The sequence below is a fragment of the Phalangium opilio genome, unplaced genomic scaffold (genome assembly GCF_054372755.1).
Source record: "Phalangium opilio isolate 3A_F unplaced genomic scaffold, DU_Popi_V2 ptg000043l_1, whole genome shotgun sequence".
In the NCBI taxonomy this organism is placed as follows: domain Eukaryota; kingdom Metazoa; phylum Arthropoda; class Arachnida; order Opiliones; family Phalangiidae; genus Phalangium; species Phalangium opilio.
The window spans coordinates 7218918-7236216 of NW_028324167.1; the positions used below are offsets into that span (position 1 = coordinate 7218918).

The 17299-nt window shown below is 40.2% G+C and overlaps 1 protein-coding gene across 1 annotated transcript; it reads left to right on the plus strand.

Moving 5' to 3' along the window:
* The first annotated feature begins 8528 nt into the window (after nt 1-8528).
* Nucleotides 8529-16440, plus strand: LOC149677968 (uncharacterized). Its single transcript, XM_089837336.1, has 2 exons — nt 8529-8798; nt 15211-16440. The coding sequence occupies exon 2, from the start codon at nt 15211-15213 to the stop codon at nt 16042-16044; it is 834 nt and encodes a 277-aa protein (XP_089693462.1). The 5' UTR covers nt 8529-8798; the 3' UTR covers nt 16045-16440.
* The last annotated feature ends 859 nt before the right edge of the window (nt 16441-17299 follow it).

The window sequence follows — 17299 nt, forward strand, 5'->3', positions numbered from 1 at the left end:
TTACATATATTATTTTTACATTAATCTATTTTGTTAATTTTAGACTATACATTATTAATTATTATGATTATTTGATTTGTTATTTACACAAGATAAAATTACTAATTTTTTTCTTTTACACAAAGTTCTAAAATACTTTTCATGGGTCCGCTTTAAAACCAAAAGGCAAAGTGTCCCAACCTTTAATTACACGTTTGTTAAACGTAAATCCAAAGCTTTTTTCTAGTTTTCGACTTAAAAGAGTGATCGACGTTTTAAGGAGAAAAAAGAATTGGACCTTATTTAGTTGATGGTTACTCAAAGGATCCTGAAATTATCCTAGAGTTTAATGGTTGCGTGTATCACGGTTGTCCGAAATGTTTAAAAGGTAGTGAATGGAACAGTTTAGTAAATGATACAAATAAAAACTGTTACGAAAAGGGCCTGGATAGAATAGAATTTATAAAAAAGTTACACCCCAATGCAAAGTATATAATAATGTGGGAATGCGAGTTTGAAAATTTGTTAAAGACAAATATCGCTTGTAGTACCTTTTGCGAAACTGTAGAGGTGCCTTCACCAATATTAGCCAGGTCGGCTTTATACGGTGGAAGGACAGAAGTCTTCAAATTATATCATAAACCGGATGAAGCAAAAAACGAAAAAATTTATTATTACGACCTCATGTCACTCTATCCCGCTGTCAATAAATACGGAATCTACCCAAAAGGACATCCCAAAATTTTAAATAGTAACTTTAACTATGAAAAAAATGCCTATTTTGGTATAATATCGTGTGAACTCTTGCCCCCGACTGATCTATATATCCCAGTTTTACCATACAGGTTTAATGGAAAATTGTTTTTCCCCCTGTGTAAGTCATGTGCCCTTGAATCAAATAATGAAGCGTGTCAACATTCTGACAAGGAACGAATTATTTCGGGTATTTGGCCCTCGCCTGAAATTTACAAAGCCGTAGAAATGGGTTATAAAATTATAAAAATATACGAAGTACATCATTTCGACGAGACATTTCAGTATGAAAAACATGTTAACGATGGACTATTTGGAGGTTATGTTAACAATTTTTTGAAGATAAAACAAGCTAATTCCGGCTATCCGTCTTCCGTTAAAACTGCCGAGCAAAAACAAAAATATATTGAATCGATTTATGAATCTGAAGGTATTAGCATCAAGATGGATGAAGTAGTCCATAACCCCGCACTGGGAGCTATTTCAAAGATTTGTCTCAACAGTCTTTGGGGTCGTTTTGGTATGAATACAAACAAAACCAAAACACTAATTGTTAACGAGTACACAGAACTTGTACGTATCTTATCTGATGACACAAAGGAATTGGTAGATTTAAGACCAATTAATGAAGAAATGTGCTTATTATCGTACAAAAACAAAGATGAATTTGCACCAACATATTTCAAAGGAAATCCGTATGTGGCTTGTTTCGTTTCGTGTTACGGAAGATTAACCTTATTCGAGACCTTGCATAAATTGGGTAAAAGAGCATTATACACAGATACGGATAGCGTTTTATTTGTGGCGGGGGAAAACGATTTTAAACCCCCCACGGGTAACAATTTAGGATGTTGGGTTAACGAACTAGGGGACGCTACAATTACAGAGTTTGTTTCAAATGGGCCCAAGAGTTACGATTACAGAACTACGGACGGTCAATCTGTCGTGAAGGTTAAAGGAATTTGCCTTAATCGTGTTAACGAGAAAATTATAAACTTTGAAGCTATAGTGGACTCTATAAAAAATAAATCCAAACGTCTAAATGTGGACGTTCCTTTCAACGTCATTCGAAATAAAACGTCGATCACTCTTTTAAGTCGAAAACTAGAAAAAAGCTTTGGATTTACGTTTAACAAACGTGTAATTAAAGGTTGGGACACTTTGCCTTTTGGTTTTAAAGCGGACCCATGAAAAGTATTTTAGAACTTTGTGTAAAAGAAAAAAATTAGTAATTTTATCTTGTGTAAATAACAAATCAAATAATCATAATAATTAATAATGTATAGTCTAAAATTAACAAAATAGATTAATGTAAAAATAATATATGTAAATAAGATAACAGCTTAAAAAACCTCTGCTGTTCTAAGATAAAAAACGGACACGTGACCTATGGGGTCCCGCGTCTCTTGCTAGTGGACTTTTTTAGAATCACTCTCGAAATTACCTCCAACGCGAGAAGTTCATTTAATTTTATCCTTGCTAAAATAAACTATTTCTTGCAAATAAAGTCTCAAAGTTTATTCATTTACAAAATAACCAACAAAAGTATATTAAGACTAGTTTTATTTCAGTCGGTTAATTAGTTCTTTTAGATAATATTAGTTCTCCCAATAACCTAAACACCAACAATTCTTATCAATGACGTCACAGATACAGTTGAAGAGACCGTCATACGCATGCGCAGACTCACCGCGAGTTTGCGCGCGGTTTTCAAATTTCGCGGTTTTCCCGCGAGGCGGCGCGCGGTATTTTCCCGCGAGGGGGCGCGCGGGTTTCCCCGCGAGGGGCTTCCCCGGCGGCGAGAGGGCGTTGATTACGTCACTCATTACGTCATAGGTCATTGACCTACACTGGTGACCTTGACCTACATTCTACACCTACGGAGGTACGAAGTGGGGGGTTACACTACTAATGTGCTTTTTACTACCGTTAAAAATTTAAAATTGTATTTAAAATAAAAATTTATTTACTTGATTTTATTCCGTGTGGTGGCACTGAGTATAAAACTAACTGGGAACTCTATAAACAGCAATAATTTTTACCTTGAATGAAGAATTTTAATGTAAATAATGCAAATGTAAAATGTTATTAAATGAAATAATCTATACAGTTCTGTTTGTCATAATTTCACTTGAAAAGTTATCGCCAAAGTTTCGGCAGCGGAGGTGTAACCTTTACAGCTTATATTAATGTGTCGTAGCTGTCACAGAAAACAATTTGTTTATTTATTTATTTGCTACTAATAGTACATATAAGCCACTAGGGCTCGGTTAGTACCTCAGAAAAAAAAAGAGTTAAAGTTAAATATCAGTATTAAGGTAAATTACAGTGAGTGGACAAGTTAAATTTTAAAGTAAAAAGGGCAAGTTGAATTTAAATTAGAAGGGGCAAGTTAAATTTAAATTAAAGAGGACAAGTAAAATTTAAGATTACTGAAGTATAAGTAGTTATACATTAAAGAGGGAGGAAAAAAAAAAGAAAATGTGGAACAACAATCAAATAAAAAAAAACATTAATGATAATTTTATGAGCTTCTTTATAAAAATGAGATCTTAAATCAGGAATGAGTGACCATAAGGTGGAGTTATTGACTATTGCGAAATTTATCGAAGTGGGAAGAAAGGGCGGCACGGAATTTAGGTTTATCAGTTAGGGCTATGATGGACTCGGGGAGTGTGTTCCAATCAGTTATTACGGAGTGAGTAAAGTGGTGTAAACGAACAGTGGTGTTGGCCCTAGGTTTAAGAAATTTGAGGGAGTGCCCGCGTGTAGAGTGTATAGGTGCGGGACTAAAGAAGTTATTGATATCTAATATCAATAAGTTTATTATTGAAAAAGTCATGTAATAAGCATAGGTTGTTGATACGATGACGGGTTAGGACTTGGTCAATGGAAAGTTTTGACAGTCTAACAGGGGCGGGCAGGTGATCTAGCTTGTGAGCCAATTTAGTGAACCTGTTTTGAGCTTTTTGGAGGGTTGTAATACCATTACAGGAGGAAGGGGTCCAAATTGGGGATGCGTAGTCTATTAGGGGTAAGGCTAGGGAATTATAAATTGTCTTAATTAGTTTTGGGGACAGAGTGGAAAAGTTACGCCGAGCTAACCCAGAGATACTACTTAGGCGTTTGCTGACTTTATTTGTGTGTTGAGAGAGTTTCAAGTCAGGTTCTACAATAACACCTAAATCTGGCTCTGAGAAGGAGGCTTTAATAGGGCTATCATAGAGTAAGTATGTGTGACGTGGGTTTGATGAGCCTAGGTGAAGGACTGCACATTTATTGACATTGAAATTGAGGCCATGAGTGGTAGCCCAGTTCTCAATAGATTGCAAATCTGCCTGAAGATTAGTGACGTCTGAAGAGGAGCGGATGCGGTGAAATAGTTTAGCATCGTCAACAAAAAGCAATAATGAGGCAGAGCGTACTACATTAGGAAGGGAATTTATAAAAGCATTAAAGAGGAGGGGGGCTAGGACTGAACCCTGAGGTACGCCTTTCTCTATTGGGGCCCAAGGTGAGTGTTTGCCTTTGACTACTACACGCTGACGACGATTCGATAAGTAATTCTGCAGCCAGAGGAGAGCCCTGCTTGTGACTCCAGCATTGCTAAGGGACTTCAAAAGTAAATCATGGGGAATACTATCGAAGGCTTTGGCAAGGTCGAGGTAGATTACGTCAACACTGTAGCCGTCGTTTAACCATTTAGTCCATAGGTTGGTTGCAACCAGTAAATTGGTAACACAAGAGTGGTTGTGTCGAAAACCGTGTTGGGCCGTATTAAAGAAATTGGTGTTGCTGAAGAAATGGAGTAATTGATTATGAACCAAGATTTCGATTATTTTTGACATAGCATTGAGGGAACTAATTGGACGATAATTGGAGGCGTCAGTACGAGAGCCCTTCTTTAGGATTGGGGTGAGATTGGCCTCTTTCCATTGAGGAGGTAGAGTGCCAGAAGAGAAAGAGAGGGATATCAACCTGTGTAGGGGGTAGCAAAGTTGTACAGCGAATTGTCTTAAGATCATGCGGTGGATGCCATCAGTGCCAGGGGACTTGTTAGTGGAGAGTGAGGTGAGAATTTTGAATAAATTTGGGAGTGAGCAGTCAAATTGGGAGAGGCTAGGAGAGGGGCAAGAGACCTGAGGGGGGATGTACTGGGACGCTAGGGGTCAGCAACGGTCGTCGCAAAGTAATCATTGAGAACTATGGCACTGTCGAGGTGGGTAGTAGTAAGGGAACCATCAGGGGCACGTAATTGAAGTTGGGGAAAACGACATTTACGGAATTTATTAACATAGGCATAAAAGGATTTAGGATTGGTGGAAATTTGGGTAATGAGGGTGGCCTCGTGCTTTCTTTTCAAGTTTCTGGTGTGGTTGGTATAGGCATTGCGAGCCTAGCGGTAATCAGCTAGACGAGCAGCAATAGTTTTAAGGGATAAATGGGCAGCTTTAGCTTGCTTTAGCCTGCGCCAAGCTACGGTTTTGTAGTGTAGAGATGTTTTTGTACGGGGGCGGATAGTGTAGGGTTTAACAGGGGTACGAAAGGGGACAAAAGCTTCTATACATGACAAGATAATTGAGTGAAAAGCACGCCATATGGAGTCGAGGTTGTCGCCCTGAAATAGGGTGTCCCAATTGATGGAATCGAGGAAGGAACTGAACGGGACTAGGTTACATTTAAAAAAATTTCTTATGGGGCGGTGTAAATAGTTAGGAGTAGTGAGGTTGGCTAGAAAAACAACAACATTATGGTCACTTTGGCCCAGCGGAGGCAAATATGTAGGGTTAAAGATCAAGTTTTCATCGGTACTAAAAACTAGGTCTAGAACACAATCGTCCGAGTTGACACCACCGTTCCGAGTGGCGGAAGTAATAAATTGAGTTAATTCACAATTGATGACTGTGTCGAGAAAGGTTTTTGAGAAAGGGCTGGCGCCACTCTGGTGAATGGAGTTCACCCAGTCCAATTTTGGGTAATTGACGTCCCGAGTAAGAGGAGGGTAAAATTGTTTGAGTCACAATAGCGAGTTATAGCATTGAGGTACTCTTGGAGTTGAGAATGGTTATCATACGTGGGGGAGCGGTATATTACTCCAATACAGATCGTCAGGAGAGGGAGCGTTAAGAGAACCGTGAGTAGATCGAGACCGCAATAGTGGTCACGCAAGGGTGTGAAGTTAAAATCAGAGTAATCAAGTTGACGCGAGGGCATATGATCGAGTAAATATAGCGCGACACCACCGCCTGGAGAGCAAAGACGATCCACGCGAAAAATTGCATAGCCATCGATAGAGTATTCATTAGGAGTATGATCAGGGGTCCACCAGGTTTCGGTGATGGCAGTAAGTGTAGGACGATGTAGCGAAATTAGTGAGCAAAATTCGGTGAACTTGACAGGGCCACAGAGGCTGCGGGCATTAAGAAGAAGTTCCTTCGAAAGTTGGTGCCTCTGGGTAGTTTATATGCTGGCGGGTCAAGTTTTGGCAACGAGTTCATAAGGCATTGAAGGTAAGTATCGGAACGGGAGGTAAAAGGTTGGATCACAGGGTTCATGGAAGGAGGTGGTTGAGTAAGGAGCGTAGACAAGACCGGGATAGAATTAGAGCAAGTAACTTGGGGTGAGTGGTTTACTGATAGTTTTTTTGGTAGGTGGCACTCGAGTATTGTAAGATAATAGGTGGCGGAGCAAACGGTTGTTGGTAAAACGGGGCAGGTAGTGATGGTGTAGTGTGCCATGTGTTGGAGTAGTGCGGACGAGCTGGAAGGGGTGCGAGCATCCTTGGCTGGGGAATTGGGGGCTGTAATGGGGTAGGGAGCAATGGGGGCGATGAGTGAAGTGTAGGTACGCCATTGTGGAGTAAGTGGTCGCTAGTAGGCGAAGCAGCAGGTTGTGGTGGGAGGGTGTTTGAGTCGGCGCGTGAGAGGGATAAAGAGCGCGAGCAAATCTTGCCTTGTCGTATGACAAGGTCATGACGGCCATTGGTGCGGAGTTCTTGAAGTTGACGGCGTAAGTCTTTGTGCGCCTGACGCTGTTCAGGGGTTCTGTCAACTGTGTAGGAGAAGGAGAATCCATAATTTGTGTCAGTTTTGAGCGTATGTAACTGGCTTATAAAGTTTTGGCGCGCTTTCACAGTAGGAAATTTGAAGATAATCGGACGGGGTCGGTGGTCGTTAGGTAGCGCACCAAGGCGGTAAAAATTAACAAGGAGAATGTCGTCGAATGGTAGGCCGGTGTCACGCAGAAGGGTCTTACAAAAAGAAGCATCGTCATCATCTGAGGTGTCAGGGACGTTAAATAGCAAAGCGTTACGTTTACGATGTTTGGTGGTAAAGGTAACACCGCGATTGGTGAAAGTCTGACTAGTTTGGAGGGATTTGAAATGGTTTAGTTCAGTTCGCAAGTCCACTAGGTCAGCACGCAGAGGGGCAAGTGAGGGAGTATTAGCGACAGTTGATTCTCGATGCTTGGTGAGGGCAAGTACGTCAGCTTGGAGACGCGCTAATAGAGGTCTGATGAGTGTCTAGGAGTTTCCTACTGTCAGTACTATGAACGTCCAGGAGTTCACGCAGGGATTTGGCTTCATCTTGGGAACTTAAGAGTTTAGTATCAAGAGTTTGTACAGTAGTCGCGAGTACTTCCGTCTGAGTACGCAAAAGGGCAGTAGATTCCTCAATGACGCGTTGATTGAAGCCTTGAAGGCGATCGAAGGCTTGAAGGCGAAGCCCTTCAGGCTTGGGTTTCGGCTTCGGCATTGGCTAACAAGAATTAAATAGTGATATCAGATTGCCATTTTTCAAACAGAAATTTCAATAATTTAGCCGAATACCGTGACATTATAATTAAAATAAGCCGGGAATTTTAAATTTTTCTCTCTTAGCCAAAATAAGCTAGATTGCACCGTTTGTATCAATCACTGTTGCTTTGTATTATGAATATCTTATTTTCACCTATATCCAAGTGAATACATTATCTTCACGTATAGACAAGTGAATACATTATCTTCACGTATATCCAAGTGAATACATTATCTTCACATAAATCCAAGTGAACGCATAATTTTCACGCATTTGCGGAGCAAACGCTGATAAAGCAGCCAACTAAGCCAAGCACCACCTTTTGTTTCTAGTTTAATTATTAACAAACATTAAGATTATAATTACAAATTTGTTTAAATATGAAGTATAGCCTAAATTACTCAGCGATTGTGAAGCTAGTGAATTAAGAAAAAACCCAATAAAACTCCCAAAAACCCCAATAAAACTGGTGTAGACTTTGAAGCAAAACTAGTTTCATGATCTCATTACTTCCTATTATCGATCTGTTTTTCACCCGACGCTTCCAAAATGAGATTTTAGGACCAGTTAACAGTAGAACTGAAAAATCTAGCCCGTAAATGTGAAAAGAGAGTGCAGGGTGACTTAGCTATTCGTGGTCTCAATAGCTTCTATAATGTGGTGTTTTACTAGCGACCCATTTACGGCCGAACCCAAAAACCACATTACTACTCTGACTTAGTGTTTATACTAGAGAGGGCCGATACCAGGTTTAATTCGATACCGGTGCAAACATGAACCGTCGATAACGCTCGATACCGATATTCACTCCCTATGATCCAAAACCTGATTCTTGAACCGACACCGATATTTTTAGTAATACAGTGCCATTTACACATGTATTAAAAATACTAAGAAATAATTATAGAGTAATCTCATGAATTATAATACCAATTACAATGTTTAAAGGTACTTCCAAAATAATATCACAGCTTATTGACATTTATAGAAATGTATTGTAGCAGGGCTGCCAGAATCCTTGAAGCTTCTGCTCCTTGGTTCTGGCAGGGCTATAGCCTCCATGCTACATGCTCCTCCTCCACTTTCTAACTGCGATATTTTGAGAATATTAATCAGTTGTTCAGTTGACGGTCGAAGAGCTTAGTTCTCTCTCTTGTTAATAAAAGACTCCTGATACGGAGCAATCCGTTTTAACCGAGTTGGGTTACGGGATAGTTATCCCTTTTTTGTTTTTCGTAAATAAATTCTTCTACTTTTTGGATTATTAAAGTAAGTTGTCTTTATTCTTATTTTTATGGCCCTCGGGAGCTTTCTCCCTTAGTTAAATTATCCTACAGAGGGTTACATAAAATTGGCGCCCGAACAGGGACTCGACTAAGCCTCGGTCGGTCCCGTAGAATTTTTGTTTATCATTGTTGATACGTGATATCTGCCCCATGTGGTACTAAGCCTCGGCTTCCACAATGGTAAATGCTTTAAACGTAATTGAACTAATTTAAATCTAGTTTAATCGTCTTTAAATTAAATGTTAATCTAAGAATAAATTTATTATTGTAAATTAATTCTTGAATTTAGATAACTTACTTATTGTATTGGATAAACTTGACTTAACTGATTGAAAAGTATACTGATTATTGTAATTTAAATTAAATTAAATACAATGGCTTACTCGGACGTTAAAAATAAACAATGGAGGTCGCCTCATACATCTGAGGACGAGGAGGATTCTATTTTAAAGAAAAGGGAAGATCAGTCTACCGAAGATGCTTTTACGTCTACGGAAGACTATGGCGAATTGCTAGCACAGCCAGAAACCGAAGATCCGTTAGAAGAATTTAACCGGAAACTTCGTATTGAGGAAGAGAAAGACGAAGAAGATTCGAGAAAGAGGACGGCCGCCTCTTCAGAATTAGATTTCTCTCCCTATCAATTATTCCCCCATAAGGGTATTCCCCCTCCTAAGGGATGCTTAACTCCCTCAAATTTTCCTCCTCAGACTGGGATTGATTCCCTTAATCCTCCCCAAGCAACGTCCACAGGTGCTAAACCTAAAGTTAACTTTTCAACGACACAACCAAACCCTACCGTTAAAACAATTGGAATTCAATGCCAACTTTCTCCGTCCCAAGGTATTCCTCAACTAGGACCAAACGCTAGTGAAGAGGAATTAAAAGCCTTTATATTACCGTTACTCCTAACATTGGCTGATAATTCAACCACGCAGGCAAAAGCCGTAGAGCAAAATGTAGCGATAAACAAAGCTATAGCTATTAGTTTGGATAAGTTAGTTAGGGATTTACCCTCGTTAATAACTAGAAATTCAACTCCCCAAATGGGAAAAGTCCCTATCGAACCTCCAGAAAGACTAGCTTTTCTGGGATCATCTAGCGATAATGCTACCGAGTTTTTAGCGGCTTTTGAGGAGTATGCTAAGTTTCATAAACTATCAAATGAGGAAAGGTTAGCTGCTTTGCCTCTCCTTTTACGAGGGCATGCCCTATACTGGTATAGGGATTTAATTCGTCAATACGACGAAACGTGTAGATCAAATCCTTCCCATCCTAACTTAACTTGGAAAACTTTCCAAAGACACTTTAAAATTCAGTTCAGGGACTCGGAAGCTGATTCTAAGTTAAAAATAGAGATTTCCCATAGACTCCAAAAAGATAAGGAATCAGTTGAGGATTTTTTCGGGGAAGTAATGAAGTTAAATTTAGGGATGACTTGTCCTCTCCCCGAAAAGGATTTAGTTCCTATTATCAAAAGTAACTTGAGGGATGAATTAAGAACTCCCCTCCTCTTCCTGCACTATACCACTATGGAACAGTTGAGAGCTTCCTGTAAAACCATAGAAAAGGATATTGAAGTTAGGAAAAGAAATGCAGAGAGAAGGGAAAAGAGGAAATCTCCCCCTAAACCTAAGGTTACAGCCGAGTCCTCTTGTCCCGCTAACAAAGGCTCATCCCATAGTCAGTGTTCCCCCGGGCGTTGTTTTAGCCCTTGCAATCCTCCAGCTCCTCCTCAATGGGAATATCCCTTACAACCATTAGACACTAGAGCTAGGGCTAGGTCTAATAATAATTCAAATAGAGGACAAAGATCTTTTAATAGGTATCATAATCAGAGATCTAAGTCCCCTGGTCGTCAATTGGCCGTATCTTATCCCTCTACACGTCCTATCACATGCTATAATTGTCAAGAACCTGGTCATCTTGCACCCGAATGTCCTAACAAAAAGCTTATCAAGTCGGGGGAAGCCCAGACGGGAGAGGTCCATCGTGGTCCCTCTCCCGGTGCCCAATAAATTCCTCTAATAAGAAGCGTGTCGCGTTCCCCTTAAGAATTGAATCCGTCCGGAAGGGTTCAGTTTATAAAAGGGTTACCATTCCCGTTACTTTTGAACACGCGACAGTTCACGCTAAATTAGATAGCGGGGCCGATGCCTCTTTTGTTAGTCTTGACCAATGGCAGAAAATTTGTAAATATAGAAATTCTTCAGAATTACCTGAAGACGAACAGCTAGATTGTGTAGTTTGGGGCGATGGCCGTTATACGTTTACAAAAGGTTCTCACGAGTTAGAATTTACTCTTAAGTCAATTGACAGTGAGAAACAGTTTAAATTTAAATTTTATATAGTTCCTTCCTTAAATAGTGACTTCATATTAGGTCAAGATTTTCTTGAAGAAAATAGGGTCAAGTTAGATTTTGAATCGTCTGAATGTTTAGTGGGTAACTTGAGGATCCCTTTTTCAATACCATCAGAAAAGGATCCCATAGATAAGGAGATTGTAGAGAATATTAGGGACGCAGTTTCCGCAGCCCCTATTACTGAGGAACAACGTCACCAACTAGAAACCCTTTTATTGAAATGCCCTGAGTTGTTTTCTGATAAAGTAGGAAGAACAGGACTAGTCTTCCATGAGATTCACACGGGTCATAGTCCGCCCATCAAATCTCAGCCTTATCGAGTTAATGACCAGAAAAGGAAGATCATAGAACAACATGTAAGGGAAATGTTAGATGACGGGATAATTAGACCCTCAGTTTCTCCTTGGGCTTCGCCCGTAGTTTTAGTTGATCAAACAAAACGGGGTAAACCCTATAGGTTTTGTATTGATTATAGAAAACTTAATCAGGTTACCATTAAGGACCCTTATCCTTTACCTAATATAGAGGACATGTTAGCTAGGGTTGGAAAACCTAAATACATAACAACACTTGACCTTAAATCTGGGTACTGGCAAGTGGAAATGCACCCAAAGAGCAGAGAAAAGACTGCCTTCGTGACTCATATGGGAAAGTACGAGTTCAATGTACTCCCTTTTGGGCTTTGTAATGCCCCTAGCTCCTTTCAACGTCTAATTGACGAGATTTTTAGGGACGCAGATTACTTCCAATTGATAGACTATTTAGATGATTTAATCTCGCTTAGCGAAGATTGGGATCAACACTTAACGTGTTTAGAGTACGTCTTAAATAGGCTAAAGGAAGCGGGTCTCACCCTACAATTAAAGAAATGTCGGTTCGCTCAGAAAGAAGCTACCATATTCGGTCACATTGTGAATGAAAAAGGGGTGCATATAGATCCTTCTAAGATAGAAGCCATTCAAAAATTTCCTCCTCCTAAAAATATTAAGGAAGTACAAAGATTTTTAGGGATGGCAGGTTGGCATAATAGGTTTATTAGCCACTACTCCCAAATAGTAGCTCCTATTAATAAGCTTAAACGGAAGGATCAGAAATTTGTTTGGGGATTCGAACAACAACAGGCATTTGAAAAAATTAAGGAAGCCATTTGTAAGGCTCACCCCTTAGCTTCCTTTAGAAGGGATTCCCCGTGCATTCTCACTACAGATGCTAGTGATGCAGGGTTAGGTGCCCTTCTTTCCCAAATTCAAGACAATATAGAAGTCCCTATAGCTTATGCTAGTACAGGGCTGAAAGATGCCGAAACGAGGTACTCAACTAGCGAGAAAGAGTGTCTAGCCATATGTTGGGCAGTTAAGAAGTTTAGGCCCTTTCTAGAAGGTCGTAAATTCACTGTCCTCACTGACCATCAAGCTTTACAATGGTTGTTTAATATCAGGGAACCCAATTCTCGGCTAGTTAAATGGGCAATGTACCTCCAAACATTTGACTTTACCATAAAGCACAAAAAAGGAGTAGAGAACGTAGTCGCTGACGCTTTATCGAGAGCTCCGATAAACGTCCTTAGTATAAATTTTAGTTCTTCTACTTCAAATTCCACTAATAACTTAGATCAAACTAGTAGTAGTACTAGTCAAAATTCTACCGGTAGTAGTAATAGTACGACTTCCTCTAGTGAATCTGTTGAAGGTCGAATACGTCCTCCAGGTCCTAGATCTTTATACTCAGTTTTTACGATAGAAGATGTCAGAACATCTCAAAGGGAAGACCCTTTTGCGTCCCCTATTATAAATTCCTTGCAAGGACCTAACCCAGTTAGGAATAAAATGTTTGAAATAAAGAATGATCTTCTTTATAGAAGACCTTATCGAAATCATCCGGAAAAAATTTATTTACCTCCTCGGTTAAGGCTAGAAGCCATGAGGTTGTTACACGACCACCCACTGTCAGCTCATAGGGGCAAAGATAAAACCCTGAGTAAAGTTACATATAGGTATTGGTGGCCCTCTGTAATCAGTGACGTCCAGGATTATGTTAGAGGTTGTTCTTTATGCCAACAATTTAAGGCTAGAAACAGGAAAAAGCCAGGGCTAATGCAACCCTCAGAAATAACTAGTCCTTGGGACCAAATAAGTGTCGACATTATGGGACCTTTCCCTTCTAGTAGACACCATTATAAATACTTAATAGTTTTTGTCGATTATATGACCAAATTCGTGGAAATGATTCCATTAAAAACTATTACTGCTAAGACCTGTGTACAGGCATTTAAGTCTATTATCACTAGGTGGGGAGCTCCTAAAGCTATCCTTAGCGATAGAGGGGTACAATTTACCTCGAAACTTTGGCTGCAGACGTGCAGAGCTTTTAAGATAAACCCAAAGTTTACTACCCCCTATACCCCTAAAGGAAATCCCACTGAACGAGTCAATAGAGTAATAGGCGAGTTAATTTCATTTTATGTCGGGAATCACCATGATAGATGGGATGAATCCCTTGACCTTCTTCAATTCGCTATAAATTCCGCGCCCCATGAAACCACGGGCAGATCCCCTTTCTTTTTAAATTTAGGGCGGGAGCCACGTCTCCCTTGGGATTTAGATATTGAAGAACCCATTCAGGACAATGATGACCCCAGTCGTAGTAAAGCTTTGAAGGTTCTTAAGGAACAACTGGCATTCAGCAATGAATTGTCTAAGTTAGCAAAAGCACACCAGAAAAAGTACTATGACCTCCGCCATGACCCATTAGAGTTTGCGGTAGGAACTTTAGTATGGATGGAAACACATCCTTTATCTAGTACGACAGGGCAACTAATGAAAAAGCTTAGTCCTAAATGGGCAGGTCCCTTTAAAATTATAGCAAAGCACTCTCCCGTTGTTTATGAGTTAGAAGATGCTAACTCTGGGCAGAACATAGGGAAAGTTAACCTAGAACATCTTAAACTTTATTGGACTAACGTAGCTGTCTTCGAAAATGCCGATAATACCCCCAGTTCACAGTCGAACATTGCAGATGAAGCTGAGTCAAGTCCTTCAGCGGAAGGTGGTAGCATGCACCAACCTCCTACGGAGACTTCCTCAATAAGTTCATCTGAATCATCATCTTCACTTTCACCGCCCCAGGACGGACAGGAAGCCAATCAACAGATTATTCCTGTTATACCGGATGTCCCTCCAACCTCGACATCAACTGCACTAGAAGATCAAGCAGCGGATCAACAGATCTTTCCTGCAGCTCACGATGATTCACATCAACCGATAGATTCTGATAGTGAACCGGGCATGGCCCTTTTTGAAGATCCCCCTCTCCTCCTTCATACTAACCACGATATGAGGGCTTTTCAGCTCGATCATCCCACTAACGACAGTCCGCCTTCTGCGGCAGGGGAGGCTTCCCCGTCTGATCAAGAATCAGTCGAGGAACCAGAGCTACATAAGTCAACATCCAGCTTCTCGGAAGAAATAGTAACGCCAGACGCCAAATCAACGTCTTCTGAGCAGTACATACAGGAACTTGCGTTACTCCATTCTCCATCTTCTGGTTTTTCGGAGGAATTCGTACCTCCTGAACCGGTTTTGAGTCCTACTAAAGACGTAGCACATCCTGAACAACCTTCTACTCGGTCGGACGAAACGCCAACACCTACACTGCTTTCTCAGACGAAATCCCAATCATCACGTGCGTCTGATAGTTCGTCAACCACGCTATCAGAGTCAATGAGAACTCCTAAATTAAACAGGGCTACCTTACCCGAATGTTATTTAGAACCTTTTAAATTGGGATGGCGCCGAGAGGTTTGTAAGAGGGCGACGGTTCAGCCCGGAGGTAACGAAGTAGATATCTACTACCGACCTCCTGATAATAAAAGGTTAAGATCTCCTTACGAAGTTCAGGTTTACCTTAGTAATAATAACGTTACTAACCTAGAAAGGGAATGTTTCTGTTTCTCCCGAGAGCCAATTTCCTTTTTCCCATGGGAATTCATTTCCCAAGCCTCTAAGAGACGTTATTAACATTGTATAATTACAGATGGCAGAAGGAGGATACGAACGTCCAATTTATTTTGAACCTCCTCAGGGTATGTCCCAAAAACCAATCCCCTGCTCCCGAAATAGTACAACAAAAATCGACAAATCCTTGGAAGTCCTTGAAAAGCTCCAAGGCCCGTTGAGCCTTTTGAAATGCGGATTATGCGGACAAGAAGGACACAACGATATCGATTGTTATATTCCGCCTGAGCATTTGCCTTTTTACAAGATTTCTGCAGAGCCACAAGAACTTCAAAATGAGATAGTTGTACACTGCACAATGTGCAGAAGGGAGGGACATGTTACCCGAGAATGCCACGTGGTAAGCGACCTGACTGATGATGAGGGAGTATCGAAAGCAAGGGAACCCATTACGCCGTATGGCAAGTTCAAAAAGCAAATGTTAAAAGAAGACGGACTAGGAAAACAGAGAAATTCATGGCCTCAACCCCCAGCACGGTTCCCGGTAAATCCAACTCCACGTGAAAACCTCGTCTCTCGACAAGACCTTCCAAAGTCGGAGCCAGAAACCGAAGAGGATCTCCAGTGGGAACGGTTCGGGAGTCTAGGCTGGATCCCAAGAGGACGATCGACAGTATTGCAGGAAACGATTCCGGTCTCTGTCACTCCAGTTACAACAAGGAAACGATTGATCGTATCTAAAGTGCCTGGGGCTAAGAAAATTCATATCTGGTCAAATTATAAGTGCCCCCGCTGCCATATGATTGGTCACCATACAGTATCAGACTGCCCTCATCCTCGAAGTACTGAAGCCATTTCTCGTAGGGAAAAACGGCACACATTTGCCTTATTGACTAAATTATCGGAAGTATAATAAAAAAAAAAAAAAAAAAAAAATTTTTTTGTGATAACCCCAGATATTATACTTAAGGTTCCTCGGGGTAACCGTTTTTTGTTTTTGTTCAATTAGGAAAAGAGTTCCTAACGAGGGGGGGGATGTAGCAGGGCTGCCAGAATCCTTGAAGCTTCTGCTCCTTGGTTCTGGCAGGGCTATAGCCTCCATGCTACATGCTCCTCCTCCACTTTCTAACTGCGATATTTTGAGAATATTAATCAGTTGTTCAGTTGACGGTCGAAGAGCTTAGTTCTCTCTCTTGTTAATAAAAGACTCCTGATACGGAGCAATCCGTTTTAACCGAGTTGGGTTACGGGATAGTTATCCCTTTTTTGTTTTTCGTAAATAAATTCTTCTACTTTTTGGATTATTAAAGTAAGTTGTCTTTATTCTTATTTTTATGGCCCTCGGGAGCTTTCTCCCTTAGTTAAATTATCCTACAGAGGGTTACAGTATTATCACTGAAAGACCTAAAAATATCATGTGGCATTATATAACGCATTTTAAACGAGTAGCGGTTTAGTATCATATTAAACCAATCGATCCGATACTATCGCGAAACCCCGAGTATCGGTGCCGATATCGATATGGTATCGGTACCGGTTGATCCCTAGTTTATACTTATTCTCTACCTCAACAGGGGTCTCCTCATCGAACGTTTTGAGAAACAAAGAAATGAGGGGTGGAAATACTGGTTCTCTCTTAAATTCACCATCAGTAAAGTATTTCTTTGGGTGTCATACTTATAGTTATAATGATGTAGAATTTCTCTCTAGAACAAAAGTTAATCATAACTCTTAAATGATTTCGATGCATCAGTTCAGTGAGCGAAAATCGATTAGATTATCGGCCTCAAATAGTTAACCCACCCTACTACATAGTCTGAGTTTATATTTTAGAGTTCGTGCTAACACAAGATTGGAATATGACATGATAATAGCGTTTCTTAATTGCTCTGTTAAAGGGGTACTTTGAAATTTAGTACTTTTCTCGTAATACAAATTCATATGACATTTATTGTCAATCCCCAGTAGCAAAATTCATCGAAGGAAATAGTATATTTTAATATAAATTACCAGAGCGATACGTACTTCGTGTCTACTCTCTTTAATGTTTTTCTGCTGATCAAATCAGTTCAACTCAAGCTTTAGTGCTATACAACAATAAAATTTCGGTTTCGATGCCCTGGCAATGGAAAAATTATAATATTTTATTCTCGATGAATATTATTTCC

Coding starts and splice junctions, on each gene's coding strand:
- LOC149677968 (XM_089837336.1), top strand. CDS start 15,211: ATGGCAGAAGGAGGATACGAACGTCCAATTTATTTTGAACCTCCTCAG.